The following is a 21,860-nucleotide window of genomic DNA, read 5'->3' as shown; positions in this document are numbered from 1 at the left end:
ATTCGTCAACGACGTCATAGCGTTTTTCCTACCGCGCTTTCAACGCGTGTCGACAACAATGCACGTAAAAAGCACGCGTGAGCATTGTTACTAGGCGACACCGGATTTTTGTACAATATGACGAAGCCACGGCTGTTTAACGCCTACAAACACGCTGTAAAGTCATTGTCTACGTCTGTTTGCACGATTCTTCGAGAACTTTACTTTATGTTCTGTTTCTTAACAAGGTGCCGCTGTTATGCTTCGTTTAGTCTCGCGAAAACCTAATAACGAAGTGCATGCTCCAATTCTTATTTCACAAACGCTGTATCTCTTTTCAAAGAAGTATACGAGAAAACACAGAAATATCTGTGTATATCTTTTCTACAATTACTAATTCATCTATAATTATCAGCAGGTGAACTCACAGGAGTTTAATTCCTTTTTAAATAACTGATCGATACAACTACGAGAAATTTCTTTAACGAGAAAGATTTCAGTCGAACAGCGTAGCCTACCTGCGCTCTGGAAAGATACATAACTAAAAAATATTCGCTAAATAATATTTGTTGCAACAATTATTCGAAAGCTGCGAGTTTTGTTATTTCTCCCGCGTTAGCTGTTACGTTAGCCGTATTAAAGCGATATTTCAACGAGATAGCGGTAATTTCGTACGATATTTTTCCAGGTTTCGGTATAAATGTAACGAGCGCAAACAATACATGCACGCAGGAGGCGCAAGGACACAACGACGCGAACACGGGATGCCGTGTTAACGAGATACTAATTCGTTGGTAACACGAACGCAAGAGTTGCTTTTCGTTGAAAATACAGATAGGAGAGAAAGAGGAGCGATTCGACGATCATGCATCGATGCACGCGGCCGCCGCAATTCCGCGTACGTGCACACCTGTGTAAAATACCGCGAGTCGATGAGCCATAGTCTGACTAATTGCACTCGAGTTTCGTTTCTGTCCACGATTGCCCCGCGGCCCCGGCCTGACGAAAAATTTGCAACCGACCTATCCAACAAATTTCAATGAAATTGCATCGCGCTCACAGGCCAACACAAACGCGTTAAAAGCTGGCTGCGCTTCGCGTTTCCGCCACCCATGAAAATGTTCAACCTGTAGAAATAATGCGTGGCGAATAACATTTAACCGCGCTTTCGTTGATTTTCCCCTTTTATTCTTTGCCACGACCGCTGCTATAAAAAGTATCGTCGTACTCGTCGTTAACTTCGTTTTTATTATATCGTTCAATTTACGCTTGGGTATAATTAATTAAATTAAAACACTGGCTTTACACAATTTCTACACTTCAATCTTGTTGCGATCCTGCAATTTTTTATGTCTCAAATTCGCTTTCGTTTCAACCGAATTGAGGGCTTTTATCAAAAAAATCATATCGATAACGGTTCTTTCTTATCTGTCGAAAAATTTAAGAAATTTTCCAACGATAGAGAAACTCGATTCGGTCGAAAATGATCCAAAGAACGGGCGTTAATTTTATTCCCGTTTCACGGAATGTGCAACTAAAAACATGTCTAGTCGAATTGTCTGTCATAATTTTTATGACGTTGAAACAAGTCCCGAGACGATAAAGATTATATCTGCATAACGTCATTAGATACACTGTGCATATCACTCTAATAATACTATAAATTGAAATACGCCGAATATCATTTAACGTGCAAGTTATTCTCATTTGCATTTACGCTGTTATTTCGAATAATCGTCGTACAGAATTGCTCTTCTGGCACGTTCGTAATAACCGTAGATACATACCAGAAACCAGATATGTTCGCGTATATGTACAGGGTTATCGTACATTTTACCTGGAAAACAAGCATCCGCGTAAAACGCCCAAGTAATGAATGCACCTTCTAAAATCCTATCATATTTCATCTTATACGTTGACACATATACCGATGTGAAAATTAAATAGGAATATGCACGAACTTGTGCGTATTTGTGTTTATGTGAATATTCAGAGGCACGGGAATAATACGTGTGTACGTACAATACAATCGTTTCGAAAGAGCTGATCTAAAGAAACGTGACTGTGTTTCAGACAGCTCGAAACCGCTGTGTCGTTCGCTTCGTAGCGTGAACGTTTCCCGCCCAAGAATACCGGAAGCGCTGGAATTCGTTTCAACGCGACCGGCGTTTCTGAAGGCCGTTGTTGTTGCAACGTAAAAAGTAAAACCGCAGCCTAACCGAGTAAAAGTTGACGCGTTGTTCATCGATGTCGGTCGTAACCTTCTTTTCCTTTTCTATCCCGCCTTTTTTTGTTCCATCTTTTTGTAACTATTACAAAATAATCACGATCGCGTTAAGATTTTTTTCATACGAATAACGAGGTTACCAAATAATAAATCTGTTAATGTCTCTTCCGTATCTTTCCGGTTCCTTGTCTTACAAGCGTTCAAGAAATTGGGGACTTTTCGTTCCTGACTTTTACAGTAAGTAGGCTTATCGTTCCAAGTTTACGTCGAGTTGTAAACTCTTTCGTTGAAAGTTCTATCACTTATTATAGCGACCCTACTTCCATCCTTCCAAGAATTTAATGCTGCATAAGGATCGCCTGATGGTTATATACCCTGTCGTTATATGTAACGATATAATTTTTCTTTTTTTTTTTTCATTCCATTTAAAGATATTATTTCTTCCGATCCCAGGTGATCCTTACGTAGCATTAAGTCCTTGGAACGACGGAAGTAGGATCACTTACGTAAGATCGTATAAGTGCAATAGGTATGCCAGTCTTTCGACGAGAAGCACGAACACGCAGATTAATCTGCACACGGACGAGCGACCTGTGCGACACTCGCTGCGGTTATGTAATTTATTTTACGTTCATTTGAAGCAGCGACTCGATGGTACAGAAATACCGATCGTTCGTATGTTTACTGTCGACGATTAAATACTAACGTCGAATAATGTAGCTTCGACATTCTTCGAGTAAATCTCCAACGCGATGGCAAACATTTAACGAACACGTGTAATAAGACGAACAGCTTATTCGTCAAATAAGCTCTTAATAATTTCAGTTTCAAGGATTAGCAACGAAGGAACATTTATTTAAATTAATAAAAATGATAACGTTTCTTGTTTAATTGCAACGAGCGGAGTAAGGCTGCGCGAAGATTAAGAGCGACCCACTTATTTCGTATTATTTCGTTTGCCTCGAAATCCCAGGTCTCTCTTGCTCGAGTCTTACTCTCGCTATGTGGCATAGAGATTTAAATTGAAATTACGATCTTGACGACGCTAATTATTTCTATTACCAGTGGAATTAAAATTGTACGACCAGCTCAATGACGCGGAGCAAGCACTTTCCTGTCGTTCGACCGCTGCACATGCGATCGTGTCAGATCTGGCTAAGGTCGAGGCAGAAACGGACAACTTCGTTAAGAATCGTCATTATCGTCCACGGCGAATATGTTATTCGCCATAACGTAATTCTATTTTACCTAACATTCTAAGTAATAGAAGCTTATTTCCTTACAGCGCCGATGCTATACATTCGGTAATTTAAATATCGAAACTAAGAAAAAAATTTACCTGTTAGCGTCAAAGAACTCTTTATCGTGCTCGATTCGTACGTCAAACTTTTTCCGATTCCAGATATCCATCGTGGCGACAATAGAGACACTTTACGGAGATCAAAGTCTATTTCGATCCACTGAAGCTGTTCTTGAATCACCGTTGTATAATTCGCGAACGACAACAGTTTAAGAATTTACGAACGCACACTGTCAAAACAATCGCAACGGATTTCTCCGCGAACTACGTTCGACTCGAAATAATAAGAAATTTCAACACGCTCTTTCGCAACTACAGGCTTCGATTTCTACGTTGTGCATCGAAAATCGTTATTTCGTTCGTAGTTTGCAGCGAATCTTGTTAAGGAGTAGCCACGAAGGGCATTTATCGTCACAGTGGTCGTGACCAATTCATTGTCGCTTCACCGAGAGAGCGAAAATATCGCTTCGACTGGCCATGCCTATTTATAAACCTTCTTAAGGAGATTCTCGGACGTTTTGCTTCCTTCTCTCTTTCTCTTTTATAGCAATAACCTCTCTTTGTTCTGGGACACTGGAACCGTGGTCCCTTAAAGAGAGTTCCTCGTCGAGAGATCGAATAAGGTGGCAAGCCAACGCGAACAAACCCGCGTCACGAGAAACAGGACGATTGATCGTCGTATCGTTTTCAAAGTATCCTTTACACCATGAACACCGTACTAAATATCGCGCACCCTCGATTATACATTTCGTACGATCTCCCATCGTTTCTCATCCTCGTCACGTTTTTCGTCTTCTGACGATTCTTTGATATTTCATTTTGATCGAATCGTTTCTATGTTACTGCGTTAAGGCGTTACGAGCTTGAGTATCAAATCTTCCTCGTTCTTGAGCTTCCTTCCCGAAACATCTCTTCTAGTATCGAGTGAAATGGTTCCATTTGTCAACGTCGTTTCAGCAAGGGCTGAAAATTTTATCGCGAACATAAAACGTAATACCATTCACGTTACGAGGATTACAAAAATCCAAGGTCCATCCTTTTCCATTTGACCTACGTCTTCCTCCAGCGAGTTTCATTTATCTCGCGCAACGCAGAAAAATTGGAGTTGTAACGTGAAACGAAATATCCATCCAACGAAAACGCGTCCAGATGATATTTTTCTTTTTTTAAATCCAACGATATTTAGAATCTCGTGATATAAATTTTCATTTCAACTGACCCCTTATTTTTAATCCTTCGTGGTTAATTCGAGTATTTCATTTACAGGATATTCGATTTTACTCGTCTCTCTTTACTGCGCTGTTTCATTCAATTCTGAAACTTCAAGAACACTCTCGTACGATATCTCGTGTTTACCGACACTGGCGCGAAAATATAACTCGGGAAACTGTTGCAGCATCCGTACTAACAGACCACCACTCGTCGGGTACTACTTGATGATAGATAGAGGCCACAGATATAACGCATCCAGTAGCCGAGTCCGAATGTATTTTTGCTATTTGCTTTTGCTATTTGCTCTTACTATTTGCTCTTGCTATTACCATTAATTCTCGATATCTTGTAAAAATACAGCATCGAACAAGCACTATCTAATTTCCAAATTTGTCGCCGTCAAACATTTTTACAACGGTAGTCCTTCTTAAACGTTAACGACACGTAACAGATAAGAAAATATCGATAATTTTCCAACTAACCGACGTTCAAAGATCACTCACTGTAAAACTTATTATGAAATCTAAAAAGAAAAAAAAAAAAGAGGGAATACCAGTTACGTGAAACTCAATTCGGACAATGTATGTCCGTTAAAACTGACGATATTATTTTATTACATTCTGTATAACTTTCTCAAAGATACATATCGCGTATGCGTTTCCCGGCACGACGCAAAGTTTCCAGCGAGATCGGCACAGCATCCACGCTACCGGATCACTCGTGAGACACTAACCGACAAGAGACAGAGAACGCAGACACGAGGTAGAGGTAAGCTACACCGCAATTGGTCGGGTTGGGAGATGGAAGAGTGTATGTTAGCAGGATGCGGAGAAAGAAGGAGACGGCGAATAAAAGTGGGAAGTAGAAATAAGCAGGTAGTGGGAGTGGAGTAGTAGCTGGTTGCGTATACGAGCCTTAAAAGCAGGTATCCACGTGGCCGGTGCTCGTAACGTGGGGTCAGTTCGTACCGCAATGAAGCAGTTTGCCATAAAAATAACGAGCCGAAACTTTCGAGGTCTTATCCCTCTTTACCTTTTTTTATCATCGAAATCTTTCACGGTATTTGCAATTTGCTACGGTAACTGCGGTCCTTGCCAATGAAAGGTTCGATTACTTCGCGCGTTTCCAAAGCTTTCTCGACGTGGGTTTCGATAGAAGCTTCCCTATATATAGCCTTTATGAACGGTAGAAGACATTTTCGATCCGATGAAGCGCAATACTGGGACCCTCTTGCACAACACTTTGTTAAATAGTAATAGCGAATCGACAAGTGACGAGTTTTGGAGCGTAGATTTCCGCCATACAGTTTACAACGTACAATTTCTGAACTTTAGATCTTACGTTGTACGATTTTACAATTTCACGCCGAATAGGAAAATCGGTTGTCTCTTAATTTATCGAATTCACTTGTAGACATTTATCAAATTTATTGCCGTTATTATCAAATTTGTTGCTGTAAGATTTTACTAACAGTATTAGTTCGATTGTGCAAAATGGCTCTGGCAATATTTTGCTCTTCTTTTTATTCGAAAATTATCATAAATTCCGACAACTAGTTTCCGTTTATTTGTAAGGATTGCAGCATAATACACGGGCAATTTGGAAAGCCAATGAGGTTTCCATTTTACTCGATATGCAGTTACATTGTGAAGTTCTGAAATATTCCCTAATTTGATGTTGTACTTTCGTGGGAAAAAGAGAGCATAGGAAAACAGGACCACCCTCTCGGACCGGATCCTGCAAGGAGTAACTCCTACGACACACAATAACCAAGTAAATTGGATGGAAATTCATGAGCCGAGAGCGGTCAACGCGTTTTCTACCCTGCGTGCATTTTGCATGAGTTGCCAGAAACTAGCTTCGACGTCGCTTATTTTATTTACGAGGGTTCGTATTTTGCGGCACCAGGAAAATTTCTCAGCAAAGATTTAAAGTTTGATGACGATGAAATATATTCGATTAATATCAAAGTCAGTGTTACATCAATTACAATTGACAACTAGATTACAGTAGACACACTTATCTGTTAACTGCAAGGGTCTGTACATATCTGACATATCTCGAAGTTGCGTTCAACGCCCTAGAAAACATTACGAAATACCAAGCGTATCTTATCGCGAAATATTTGATCAGCACGTGAGAGTTTTCTTGCGAAAACTGGACGTTTCATCTTTATTGCTATTTGTTCAGACACTAAGTAAAACTGCATAGGAGTTATGACCGAAGAAGTTTTAATTTGTAGACAAAGAAAATTTATAGAGGTTCGCGTGACAACCAATAGAAGCTGACAGATGAGCTCTTACAAAGAGGAATCTTGCTCTGCTGGACACTAATTAACCAAAGAACAGGAGATAGAATTATAGCCGAGAAAGATGACGAGAAGGATAGTTGGAAATTGCATGTTGTGTGGGTGCAATGCCTAGTTCTTCTTCACATTTTTCTCATTCCCACGTTCCTTTGTAATGATTAGCTAGCCACATACTATCAATATATCCCATATGCGAACACTAAAACTAGTAATAATTGACCGAAAAGTAAATATGAACGAAAAGAAATTGAACATTGTTCAAGTCTAAACTATTTCACGAAGAATATAGTTGCCAGTGTACATTTGTTTGAATGTTGCACCGTAAATTACTTTATTTCCAAAGGAAGAGGAAGAACCATTTCCAACCAAAATTTCTTCCCAGGAAACCACACCCATGTTTCTCTGCTGTTCTCTCGATCTCTCTTCCAACCTGCCGTGTAAATATCGCGTCTATATCTGGGACACCTGTGGCGAGCATTTTCGTTGACTTGCTAGACAAGGACATACGGGCGATTGGGTAAGTATATTTGCACTTGGATGTGGTTTTTGTCCATATTCTTTCGTAACAAAGCTATTCGATTAACTATTACTTCAAATATTTACGAAATAACGTTTATCAAATTATCTTTTATCTATACGTATGCTGTTCGCAAAATTAATTATTATTTTGATAATAATGTCGTATCGTGTATTATCGCTATAATTCTTCAAGAATTTACACCGTTGCATACCAAATATATACCGTTTCAATTATATAGATTTTATAGAAAAGGTTTGTTTCAAATAACCACATTCTATAAAGTTTCATGTAATAAACTTTCGTATTACTTTCTTAGAACGTTCATGATTGAACTAGTCTTTGTTAAGCTTCCTCAGAATCCCGTCGTAAAAGACTAACACGTTTCTCAGGAGAAAAATACGATGAACGATATAAAGAAGTAGAAGACTTTAATTATCAATTACCGTAGTTAACGCGAGCTTGTAAAATGTGATATTTTTATGGCTATCAAAGCGGAGCCGCGCTTCTCTAATAAAGTTTTCTCATAGCTACCGTAACGTAATCCATTTATTTATTTCTAAAGCGTTGCTTATATTTATAATTTATTAGCGCGGTATCGTTAAAAGACGGCTGGTTGACTAATAACGTATACGCCGAATGACTCACACTCACGGGAGTGGACTCTCCGTGAAATAGAAATAGATCTCGATGGACCGGCTCGGATGGTCAGAGATGCGATGCTAGCCACCGATTCCGGTTTGGTCGATGACTCTTTTAAAAACAACACCAACCTCTTTCACTTGACTAATCTCACGATAAAAAGGAAACAATAACTTCTTGAAAGAAAACAAATTCGCTCTTTCCTTTTTAAAAACACCGATCCCATTATTTATCAAAGTTTCCCTATTTGTATATCGTGTTTATCCTTCGTGATAAGAGCCCTGCCTTGAACAATATTAGGTCTGTGTACGGTTTGTTTTACATTTATATTGAAAAGTGACAAGAACCAGTGATATAACTTCCTTCGATATAAACATTATCAAAAAATCTTATAATATTACTCTCTTATAGATATCCTATATAAAATTTATTATACTTTTACGAATATTCTATATCGAAAATGTTAGAAAATATAAAAAGAAAAATAGATTATATTATTCGGAAATTAGAATGCCTATGGTAACTATAACGAAGCACCGTGGAGTAATCCTCTTTTAACGAGGATAATTTAAATTTGGAACAATGATTTGGCGAGACACGCAAAGTTTAACTGACAAACTAGAACATAGGTTTTGGAGCAATCAACGGTTTCCTGTTTATCGTGGAAAAAGCTTAGAAAGTACGCGTTCCCTTTGGTTTACGACTGGGACGTGTCGCAGGAGTTACTGTGGCCTGTAAAGTGACGTGCTGTAAGTCGCGTGCTGCGTGAGCGAACCTTGAAGAAAAACACGTGATTCGGGTTTCGCGCTTTGCCGTGCATATACCTCAACGCGTATACGCGTTACATTTGGGCACGTTTTCGTGTGTACACGTATAGCCGCGTGGCACCGAGCACAGACGCAACCTCGTTGCTTTAATTATAGACCGGAGCCCTTCTTCTTTCCTTCGTCCACCCTCGACACCGCGAAATTGGAAAGCGTACGTCTGCCACGGATCGCGCTCGTTTAGTATAGCAAAGGGTAGCAGAATTTTCGGAAAATTCCCAAAATGTACTGCGTAAAATATTTGTGGCAATGAATCAATTGTAGTTTTCTTTGTTAATAATATTTTTAAATAGCATCGATAATTGGAACGATTTGAGGAAATGATCCTCGTTTAATTAAGTTTCCAACCAAACATCTTCTGAGGTAGATGCTATTTGTGAATATTTAGGCTAGACGTCATGTTGGCATGAACGTTGAAAAAGTTTTAAAGAGATTACCCGAGAGCTCTATTCTAAGACGTTTAAAGTAACTTTGCTGCAACTTTACTAGGTCATCGAATGGTTAAGTAATATGTTGAACATCGAACAACTTCCTAAACTCTGTAAAGACAATTTTTGACACTATCGGCAGGCGAGACACGTACTGACCGAAACAAATTAAATTTTCTAACATTTAGCTCTTCACATTTTCTGATAGAAACTATCCATATCTTTCGCGAGAAGTGCGTCAGAACGTATAGATAGACGCATAGTTACATATTAAAAGATTTTTACAAATATTTGCGACTATAATAAGATATAACTAATTTGATGCTTTGTAAGTTTCGCATTACTTAAATCACTTCTTACATCGTACAGCGAAGATCACGTACTAATTATGGATTGGACACAGTCACAGGCACTACCTATTACGCCTACACATCTACGCGGATATAACTATTATTACGTAATTACATCGCGAAGATTATTCCTCTTTCTATTGTCGCAGGACAAGTACTGCTTGTTAGAAATAAAATCCATTAAAATCGCGAAACTACGCGAGATGTTTAAACGCAGCTGACTCCGGCTGACAATGAGCCATTTAAGATACCAAGCTACAACGAACCATTGACTCTGGTTATGAAAATGGGAAATGGCCTCGTTAGAATTAAGGACCAACCGAGTTAGTATATTAATTTATGTAATTTTCGTCTATTGTACAATTACCAAGAACAGTGTACTCAGACGTTAAACGATGATATTAAACGTGGAAGTATCAAACATAAAATCTCCGATTCAAGCAAGATATAAAATAAACTCGTTGCTAAAATATTTAATTAAACAGAATTACCGTGAACATAAATCTTCCATCCTAACACTTTTCCTTTTGTCTTCACATTGAAAAAATTATAATTTGTAAATGTAATTTATCACAAATCGGATTATTAGAAATATACAACCTTTTTCGAGATACGTAGTTGCTACTTTACATTACAAATGTTATCTGCGGTCATCTTCGACCTGCACCACATTCTATCGAGATTATGCAAATAGAAAACACGACGAGGCATTATCCCACAAAGTGCAACTCGACTTTGTCGCTCTATCCGGATGTGACACAGCTCGTTTTCACCGAGATGTAGTTGGGATTCATAAAATGCTCGTCTGTACTCACTTCGTCTGTCCATTCACATTTCTCCGATCTTTCCCTTAGTCCTTTCGCTACGGCTTCGACATTAGAATCGAAAAGTAGCGAGATCCAAGATGCAACGACTAACCAATCTGACTAAGAAGATCACAACAACGTTTCTAATAGGCTTTTGACTCGATAAGGTAATCGCGTATTCTTGTCGTGAAACATAGTGCACATAGTTTTTGATCGAATTCAAATCATTAAAAATATTCTGCGATGCCTTATATTATAGAATAATTGGGTTACTTTATAAAGTATCAAAAATTGTATCTGAGACCATGGCGATTTTTCTCAGATTTCTCACAATGAAAATAACAAATTCATTGAGTCGAATAAACGATAATATCGAAGCAAATTTAAAGAATATAACATTCTAAAAAACGTATTACGAAATGAAAATATAATATAGAAATCTTTCTTTTCTTTACAAGTAGAATTAATATTTTATATTTCTATGGCGCAACTGCAGATGAGTGGCACATTCGTCCAGATTTTATCTATGTACCCCGAATGCAGTTATAGGCTTTCTATTTTTAAAAGACAAGTCGTAAACGTCTGCATGCTGTGGTGATCGAGTCTCATTCGCTTCACGCTAAAGTTTTTGTACTTTCCTTCTACGTATGAAATATTCCAAAAATAATACTTTAACATCCGCCGATAAGCGGATAAACGTTACCAATCTTAGGAATCATTACGCGTTATTTTGAGTGATATTAATGCCCAGACAGACAGAGTACACAGAAATTGATTCACATTTCTCCAGTAATTAATTATGAAACCAATCTACGATGGCTAGAAAAAAATATCGACACATACTTTTATTTTCCAATAAAGTGATTCTTTTTTATCAGGTTTTACATTTCATTTCCACAGTATCAAATTTGTGTAATCATATCGAAGTACCATTAAACGACAGGAAATTTCGTTTACTTGGATCTAATTAATTTGTGTATAAAGGCAATACTATAATTCGAATGACGTATCAATGTTTCATAGCCACTGTATAATAGTCTAGAACTGTAGACGCGCAAAAATTTGTAAAAAGAAGCTTACCATTTGTTGAGCGTTCCTCGGCTTTCTATTTACGTCAATCACCTTTTGATTGGCTGCAACGAGAAATATACGATAATTAATACAAAGATGTCCTCTGCTGGTTAACGGGCAGCAAATCGTGAATTTATCGAGGTACATCACATATGGTGTTCGCGTATAGCACGTGACCACGTTACCCCACGAACTAACGACTTTACTGACGATTTATGTGTTATGGGTAACTGTCCAATACCATAAACGATTCGGCCATTGAGTACTGTTACTTGCCACTTTATTATTGGCACCAATCTCATTGACTTCCAAATGTACGGTTATCAATGTAATAATGGAATTCACTTACTGACTGCTTCAACTAGGTCAGCTAGAAGAACACCGTCACAAAGGTCCGACTGAAGATCTGTCACCCTTCTCTTGCACCCACCTCTCTCCAAATAGTAATTCGCCCAGTCGGTATAGATCTGCACAAAAAATAGTTCACCTTAATTTGATATGGTGTTTTTAAATTTAACAAGTTAATTCAATGTCTGATACAATCTCGTTTCTACAAATCAAAATAAATTTTGCGCCAATTAATATACGTATTTATAGAATTTCAATAAGAACTATAGAGATTACGGACTACACGTGTATGCGGATTACACTGGTTGCTTAACAAAAAAAACCAAAATAAAATTTGAAAATAATAATTTCTAGCGAATAAGGATATGTTAAAAAATGTATAACGTTACCGATCTGCTATATTATAAATATAATTTATAGCACAGTGATAGAAATCTGACGTCAAAATTGGACGGTCTGTCCATAGATTTTCGTCATCATCATCAAAAGGAGCACGATATTTTCATTCGTATTCTAATCACGCGTTCGCACGTCAGCCGATATAGAAACGTTATCTCTTGCCTATTGCAACCATGTAGGCGCACACTTACGTTTATTAACTGCGGTGCACGCAAAGCCTATCCAAGTATGTATATGGCCCCCTGTTTGCAAGCTATGCATAGTTTTATCGTTCTGCCTACAGAGCGATACTTTACGAGCAACGCGTTTGAGCTGCAGGTGCGTTCTGTCTATCAGAGACATTACGATTAAATCAACCTCTGCGTACTTAATGATAATTGATTTCGTTGAATTTCATGAAATCGGAATTCCAATCGATTACATCGCTCGCACGACTGCTGCGCATAATAAAAAGCTACAAAATGCAAAGCTACAAAGATCATTTACCACGTACCGAAGTTATAAGCGAAAAGTAATTAAACCATCGATTACATAGGGAACCGTAATTCACTAAGACAAGGAACCTAACTCCGTTCGTAAGATATCGTAAAAGAGATGAACGGCCAATTAAACGTAAAATTTATTCCCCTATGAAACTTCTATGAAATTCCTCTAAAATTTCTCATACCTTTAATTAATCAAAGAAAACGGTGGCCAAAAAATTTATATTTCCACGTTTCCATTTATATCCGTCTATTATTTTGCCATTATCTTAACGAAGGACACACGTTGAAAAAGCACCGAAACAGTCAATTAAGACTTCCTTCAGTCGACACGTACACTCTCAAGAACTGTTCCTAATCACCTCGAGCAGCCGGAAGGCGCGCTCTACACTCTTTCCTTCGCCAAGAGCGAAAATCTCCTCCGCGGTGCAGTGTATAAAGAAAAGGCCGGTCCCGCAGTCGAGCTTCTTTCCTCTGAAAAGAAAAGGCAAATCGCGAAAGGGTATCCCGTCGGGATAGATGCACCGAGAGTTTATTGTTTTGGCTGTACACCGATATTTTTCGCGTGTAAAATCCCGAGAGACGCTCGAGGAGAAAGAAGAGGCGAATAGGAAGAATAGAACTGGCCAGACAAGGAGATAGGTCGGGAGAGGATGGAGCTTGACGGTGGAAAGGAATTAGTCACCGTGCGTACCGAATCATACGTATACATACACACGCGCATAGACACACATACAGACACGTACATTGGTCCTCTCCTCTGTTAGCCCGCGTAAATGAATGTGCCTGTGTCTACACACACACAACACGCTGGCGCGCGTACGCACACGCACACACACATTAACGTGAAATTGTGTTTCTCTGTTTGCACCTATGAGTTGATGCACGCATGTGCGCGCATTCGTATTCTACAGAGACACGCGTATATTTACATACACGATTCGTCTACCAGTTCAACACTGTGCACGTTCGTTTCGTCTATGTGCGTGCGCTAACGAAAATGTTCGTGTGCCTCGTGTGTGACTGGTGTACTTCTGACGTGTATTCGAGCGCGGGAACACACACGTCTTAACCCCGAACCAGTCGAGACACCGTATTATTTTTGAACGTAGCAAAGAGAGAAGCAGGATGAACTTCCTTCATAATTTCGGGTCACCACGCAGATTCTAATTTTCATTATTACACAGAACCCTAGCGAGCAGCTTTATAGGTTGGCCGGCGATTTCCAGTAACGATTTCGTTACTTGGAAACTCGCGAGGCTAGTTTCACGAGTATATCTACCTTTGAAACGAGCAATTTGGTGACTCGCAAATAGAGCACGTGTCTTTCACGCTCTCTAATCGGTATACAAACGAGAACCATTCTTTACGCGCTTTCGTTTTTTCCAATACAGAATATACCGAGAAGAGAGAGAGAGAGAGAGAGAGAGAGAGAGAGAGAGAGAACCGAAAAGAGAACAGTTTGTGACAATAGTACTTCAATTTTTTACGGTACTTCGCTACCCCTACAATGTATAGCAAACATATATTCTCGTAGAATTTATCATGATTATTTGAAGAAAATATCTTATTACGAATTTCCCTACGAATATTTCATCACAATATATTCATCATCAAAAATATAAAAAAATATGATATAGATAAGACGATATAGCAGCCGAATCGTACATCTGATGGTTCTATGATCGCACCTGGCGTTTCGGGGACGGACACAATGGAACCGCGGACGCTTTACAAATTCGCAGTTTACTCGAGTAGACATCGGCATGCGTGCGCGATAACAGAGGCCTGGTACCTGTATGACATTGCGGGTCGAATCAGCCTTGATGTCGTCGGTCGATCCACAGACGGATCTTGGTGCTCTAATACACGCCATGACGTCGATGCCAACAGTCGTTAACGTCATCCAAATCGCATTAATTCACGCACTATACCGGGACTTCACCATGGAATCACTAATTATCGCTTCGAATTGAGCGCCACGAACACTCCAACGATGTAACCTCGTGGAACTACTGGCCGTAATTACACTTAACATTCGTCATCCGTGCTGATCTTCGAATCGCGATATGATTTCCTGTCGATTAACGGCATATTTGTAACGATTTACCAACGTAATGATTAGGTGCCACCAATTTTCATTACGGGACACAGTCGGCTATAAATCATTAGCACGTCGCGTTAAATTCACGCTGATTGGACCTCGATAAAGCTTCGTTTGTCCGGCACAAACACTCCTGTCATTCTTTGTACCTTTCACCTTTCGTTTTGTAACAATACACGAAACTAATAATTAAACTGACACAATCGAGCTATGGGATATGTCCGATAATTGCCTGTGCGTAATAGTGCAGTAATTAATTTTTGAAGCACAATACGGTCCCTTTAGGAGTCTGCTCGAAATATTTGGTTCTGACCGATCAACATGCCTAGACGATCGATCGGTCGTGTTTCTCCATCTATTAATGGAACGATCTCGCTGTCCTCGATGCACGTGCGTGTCTCACGAGGCGTGTCGTCACGTTTCTTTCGACTTCGTGCACTTAGAACCGCATCGGTGGTGCATCAGACGTGCAACAAGCAACGTGTAACGATGCGAACAATATACAAGTTCAAAGCTCTGTCGAGGTTACACTCTCGTCTACGTTCTCACAATTTTCTTTCTTTACGAAAGCGAAAGGAGCGCAACTGAGCTTCGATCGATTAAAATTACAGCTTCAGCTTCTATACAAATTTTTACTGCTTGATAAAAATTTGATAAGCCAACTGATAGGACTAATACAACGATTAATTACGGTATTATAACGATTAACTCTTGGACGAAATAAACATCAACCAGCAAACTCAACTAATTTCAAGACTAACCATTATCACAACCATTAAACGATTTATATTTTACGGAAAGATTTCAAGTTTTATCGTTACAAGTTCTTTGTCATTCAATCACTCGGCCTTGATACTTCTCATATTTTTTATCGTTCCCAGAACACTTTTAAAGTTTTCGAAGGAAGAACTGCCAAACTATTTGCGCTCGATGAAAAGCGAGACACGGCGAAATTAAATGAAATAGCACTTGGTCGGTTCTCCAGGAGAATGGCGAACCGATAGAATCGGGAGATCTCTGAGCGTCGAATGAGAAACGATCGATGACGCTTCTCAAGTAGCGGCAACTAAGTCGCGCATTGTTTTAAGAGCACCGCAGAAAGACTTCAACCACTCCAACTTATCCCATTTCGTATTATCCAATTATTCAATTTTGCTGACCGTCGCCACCCCATGTAAACAGAAACGGTAATCCACTTGTGCCTTTTTCGCTGCTATATTATTATCCAATCACTTTAGAAATTAACGAAAGAAATCCAACAGAATAATATTCGTCTGTTGTTTATTCGTTATCCCTCCTTTAATACCTTCATCCAAGAATTCTAGAAACTTCATCGACACTGTACGTCTCTTCGATCTACTAACGACCACCAGATCTTTATTCGCCTTTTTCTTTTCGTTGTTAATTAATAGCTAATTAATAATCGTTTGACAGAAACGAAAAGTAATCGTCGATGATTGTGTAGTTGATGTAGTTTGTCAAGCAAAGTTGCGAAGGTAACCACGAGACAACGAAAACACGCGTGGAAACGCATCGTGAAGCGCACGCGGACGAAACTTGTTGCCGAAACGGCGCGTCTCGACGGCGCGACGCACCGGACGTAACTGAATACGCGCGTCGCGCACACTTCTCTATGCGTACGTACTCTCGCTCCTTCTCCTTCCATCTTCCTCTCTCACACCCTTTTTCCGCCGCTTCTTCGTCGTTTTTTTCTCTTTTTCCTTTTTAATGCTTCAATTCTATCTCGTTGCTGCGTCCCATTCTTCTCTTTCGACCGAACGTTGTTACATTCGGTTTCCTTTTGTCGAGCGTTCGACGCGACACGGGATTTCCTGAGCAATTATTGCGAGTAGTTTCTATCAGACAGTGAATACAACTTTCGTACGTTGAAAGAAATGAAATACAGGCAGCAGCGTGAACGTTTTCTCAGAATGAATCGACGATAACAATTGGTGAGTAATTCGAAGTAACTGTATCCATTGTGGTTGGACACGCGGAAGTGAAATGTTAATCGAAATGTTGTAAATGTGATTAATATTATCTGTGTTTTGTATTTCCTCAAGTTGTGTAAATCAAGTTACGATTATATTCTACTTTACGAATTTATGATCGAGTCTCTGTAATGTAGAAGTCAACTCGTGTTTTCTTATTTAGTTATTTAATTATCCCGGCAATGATGTCTTTATAACAAAAGGTGTAACGTAATTACCATTTTTAATAAAGTGATTTAGAAGATAGGAATTGTTTTAAGAATAGAATGCTAGTCGATTCGACAAGAAAATTTGAAAAAGATAAAAGTTCAAGCGAATGTTAATAAGGTAGGGAAAACTAATCGCATAAGGAGAAGCTAATAAAAATTACTGCGGATCCCATCGTCTTCCAAGAAGATAATATCTTTTCTGTTCGAGCGAAAATAACGCGACGTGGACGAGGGATGAAAATAGGAACGAAAGTAGCTAGAGAGAAAAAGGGAGAAGAGAGGATCTCGAGACGAGAGCTCGATTATAAGTCGTTTTAATTCAACTTAACTGGAAACAGAGTACAATGAGCGAACGGCGCTGCGTGGCTATTGTTCCGTAAATTAACAGAATCGAGAAAAAGCTATAAATTCGTCAATAAACGATCTTAGATTGCCGATTAGTTTGGCCGCTCGTAAAACTGTAAAAATGCCGCTCTATTTCTTGACTTACGCCAAATTCGCTGGCTTTATTTTGATTTGGATTACACTCGCATTTTACTTACTGTTTCACGCTTAGATTCGTACCATTAGTCTTTTAACATGAAAAAATTTAATTATCTTTCTTTTAGAATCAATAGATTTTTTTATATCGAATTATTTATTCAGGTACGTCATAACGCGTGTGCGCTCGTACTTGTAAAATAAGCTACACATTTCGTACGAAGAATACGAATGTGTATTCACTGCTAAATTCATGAGATTATCGTTTTTGATACGAGCCTTTCAAAAGCCAAAAAACTGATCAACTCCAGTTTTCATTTATTTCCTAAAAAATAATAAAATTTCGAGAAATGAATTCCAAAAGAAATGAAAGATAAACAGTGTTATATAACACCATCGATTCTATATACTTTTCGATTTATGGAGTTGACCGATGTGGTTTCCGAATACAACTCGTACAACTAGGCGCGAAATAATCAGCTCGATTGTGCAAATATTAACGTTGCTATCGCACCGGTTGACAAGCGTCTCATTTTAATTTTCAAACTAGCAAAACCCATTAAATGCAAATGGGCATCGTTGGTTGTTTTGTCGGCGGCCGATTGAAAAAGAGGAGGACCGGGAAACCCGGCGGGAATTTCGCCGTGTGGACAATGACAGCGATGAGGGTAACCTTGAGCATTCTTGACAGGTGCTGTACTATCGATTGCTATTCCGTACGATTCACATACGAGCACCATCATTAATTGTAATGCCGGCCATCGTGTTGCCTTTTAACGCGCCTATACGCACCTACCCGTGGCAACCTGCACGATAATCGACGCCAAGTCGAATATCGATCAGCCCTGCGTACACGGTTCCCAGGCTCGCCGTCTAGGTAATTGCTCATGCGTTTCTGCTTTCAAAGATATCTTAACCAACGATAAATTTCGTTCGAACGATAAATAACAACGGCCGTGTCAATGCACCCGATCCTCCCTTTCATTCCTGTGACTCATTCTCATCATACGTGTGCCTGATTTACGATGCGCCATAGTCAACTTTCCACGCGCTTCCATCATGTAGCGATATAAATTTTCTTTCGGCTGATATTGAAGCAAATATGAGAAGAGCTTATTCAGAATGTCTCGAGGCTTAACTATCGCGAGATATCAGCGCAGGAGATATCAGCAACGAGGAAAGAATATTTTGATTTGTTTAATTCTTTGTTAAAATCGCTAAAACACTTCGATTCACTGTATTGATTGACAACGATGCTTGAAGTGCATCGTGAGAACTAAGAAATGTATCTGACGAGAAAAATTCCAAGCCAAGAGTAATAGAGTTTCTCGAGGAATAAATGAAATTGGTACGTAACAGAGGAGACAAACAGTTCATAATTCGCTAAACAATAATTTTCTTTGAAAAATTGCAATTACAATTGTTTGTTGCAAAACGACAGATGTTTCGCGCGATTAGTTTTATTTACGAGAAAACTCGTCGCTTCGAATGCAAAACATTTCAACTTTTCATTGATAACTTACGATCAATATTTAACGAAAGAAGATACGTAGTATGGATTTAACAAGTTTCCGTTTAAAATGGCCAGATGCGTTTCTCCCCCACGTCGAAATAATACAAACGAAATTTTCCAGTTTCCACTTTGAAACGTCAACCTGGCGGTACAAATGAATTTCGCTCTTGACACGGTCGATCCCGAATACATGAAACCGGGCCGCAATGACACCTCTGCTCCCCATCGTTTCAAGAATCATAGCGGGTAAATGAAATCGTTAAAAGGCAGTAGCGAAACTGGTGACTCCCTCAAAATTTAGGGGATGCTTCATATATGCCACTTTTGCAAAAATGGATACTGGATTGATCCTTTAGTGAAAGAGAACGAGAGTGCGAAAGAGGAAAGAGGATACGTATGGACATAGAATGGACGAACAGAGAGAGAGAGAGAGAGAGAGAAACAGACAGAGAGACAGAGAGACAGACAGAGAGAAAGAGAGTGCGAGTTGAAAGAGAGAGATTGAAAGGCGGAAAAGGGGTGGCTCCGCCTTTGTCGTCCGATTATGAAGGGGCTACTCGATGGGCGCCAAGAGAATGGGGCGATGAAATTAGGTTTGCCTTGGCCACGATATCGAGACGGGCCAGTCAGTCGAAATGAAAAAGACGTTGCAGAGCGACAGAGGGTGGTAGGGCGGAGTAACGATCGTGAACAAATAATCCTCTGAACGAGATAAAATTATCCTCTTTGTCCGATATGACGTTGATTACCGAACCTGGAAAAAATGTTTATCGAGCGAACCGATAGCGAACACGGAAGCAATCTACACGTAAATGAGTGTAATTTCGGAAGATAATGCGAAATAGATTCGTTTCTTTTGGTCTGTGAAAAATGGTTTAGGAATCGCGCTATATATTAATTTCGATAAAATTCCATTTCACTGAATATTGTTTTAAGTGATTGTCATACAGATGAGCTAATTAAAAAGAGAATATGGCGCGCTTCTACCATCCCGAGTCAATTAACTTTGTATAACTGTAGGTGTAAAAGGAGACAAGACAAGATATAAACCGCAAGCCATAAAGAGAAGAACGAAATAAACGATACAAAAAAGTAAATGAGTAAATGATAAAAAAAAGGGAGGACAACATTTTGAGCAATAAAATATTGAGATGAGTTTTATGAATTAATTTTATTTATATTCGGTATAAATCAAACATTATCTGAAATTTACAAGCAAGTGTATTCAATTTAACGGTGGATAAATTGCTTTTACGTATACACAGGTTCAATTCGTACGTTCGAGTACATAAAAAGAGAGATAATTAGAAGTGCGTTCATTAATCGTAAAAATTCTATTTGGGTGATAAATGCGCGGGGAAGCCGTGCAGACGTTAAAATTTATGCACATACGAAAGCTGCACTTGGTGCTCGTTGTTCTCTTTGTTTTCCTACGGTCATCGCCCTGAATTTTTCTTTCTCTCTGAACTACTCGTTGCAAATGAACCACGTGCTGACCCACCCTCTGTCAGTGCCCATTTTTCCCTTTCGTTCTACCTTTTATTTCTATATTTACCATTTCTCCCTGTATACGTTGCCGCGCATATTCGCAAAGACCCCTCGCTTTATTTGCAAATCAAGGAAACCAAAATATGGACGAATCGTCACTTTTCCTTCTATTTATTTTAGTTACTCCACTCTTCTTCCCTCGAAAGCTATCCAAAGCTATGATAATCCAAATGCAACGTACACGTTGGCTTGCTAGTGATATGTCTAAAAGATTATCTACTTTTAGATATTTGCAAAAATTAATTGCAAAAGTGAACCACTTTCTAAGACGGAAGTGTTATGATTTTATCTAATAAAATTATGCTATTCGTGAAGAGAATTGCTATAATTTAAAAAACGATATTGAATCGTGCATGATAAAATTGCAAAAGAACTAAAATTGATGGTAATATTTTTGCCTATTTGATACCTGACAGAAATTAAAGTTGCTCGAGTTGAGAACCTTCGTAACCGAGTTATCGTCCCCCAAAGAACGAACGAACGAACGGAGGATGCACCCTCTTTCCTCAGGATGAGAAGTGTACGTGTCCTGCAGTGTGGCATAAAACGTATCGTACCCTCTCGAGATTCGAGGAAACTCGTTGTCATGACTACGAAAATCCGGAAGGAACAAGTTATTTTTACGCGGCAACTTTCATGAAACCCGTATCTGAGTCCTTGTCCACTTTTACGACTTATTTTCGAGACTCGGTGGTCCACCTTACGGGCAATCCAATAAGAATTATAACCCTCTGCAACGGAGATTGCGTATATCATTTGTCTCGTGTTTCTCTCGCTTTACCTCGTACTATAAGCATTCTTCAGACACGAAGAATACAAGATAATCATTTACGCTCGACCGAAAGGTTAAGCTTTTTAATTTGTATGCTTGAACAAATTGAAATATTTTTACTGCAAACCGACCAAGATATTTATGTTTTTAGGTACTGAACAAGGTATTTATGTTTCCAGTATAATTCTTTTCGCTATATTCTTCTCATTCGTTTCAAACTAGAATAATATACCTTATGAAGCATAGTTACGCCAAATTAATAAACATACTTCAGTAACACGTTAGTTAAACTCGACAACATTAATTCGCCGAAACTATCGAGAGTACTATCATATAACATTAATTATAAG

At 39.0% G+C, this 21,860-nt stretch overlaps 1 protein-coding gene across 4 annotated transcripts in view; it reads right to left on the bottom strand.

Moving 5' to 3' along the window:
* sick (sickie) overlaps positions 1–21,860 on the bottom strand; it is a 192,917-nt gene that overhangs the window by 133,032 nt on the left and 38,025 nt on the right. For 2 of the 4 annotated variants that reach the window (XM_033328160.2, XM_033328161.2), the window contains exons 1-3: positions 14,689–14,784; positions 12,014–12,131; positions 11,674–11,726 (exon numbers count right to left, since the gene is read on the bottom strand). In XM_033328160.2, the coding sequence (XP_033184051.2) occupies positions 11,674–11,726; positions 12,014–12,131; positions 14,689–14,769 (252 nt within the window). In that variant the 5' untranslated portion in view covers positions 14,770–14,784. Of the gene's footprint in view, positions 1–3,545; positions 5,203–11,673; positions 11,727–12,013; positions 12,132–14,688; positions 14,785–21,860 lie in introns of those variants that run through there. The other 2 variants (XM_033328162.2, XM_033328165.2) reach the window with 2 other exon arrangements.

Source organism: Bombus vancouverensis, chromosome 3 (assembly GCF_051014615.1).
Source record: "Bombus vancouverensis nearcticus chromosome 3, iyBomVanc1_principal, whole genome shotgun sequence".
In the NCBI taxonomy this organism is placed as follows: Eukaryota; Metazoa; Arthropoda; class Insecta; order Hymenoptera; family Apidae; genus Bombus; species Bombus vancouverensis.
Note: the sequence above shows the minus strand (reverse complement) of the source record. Positions and strands in the feature narration are given on the sequence as shown.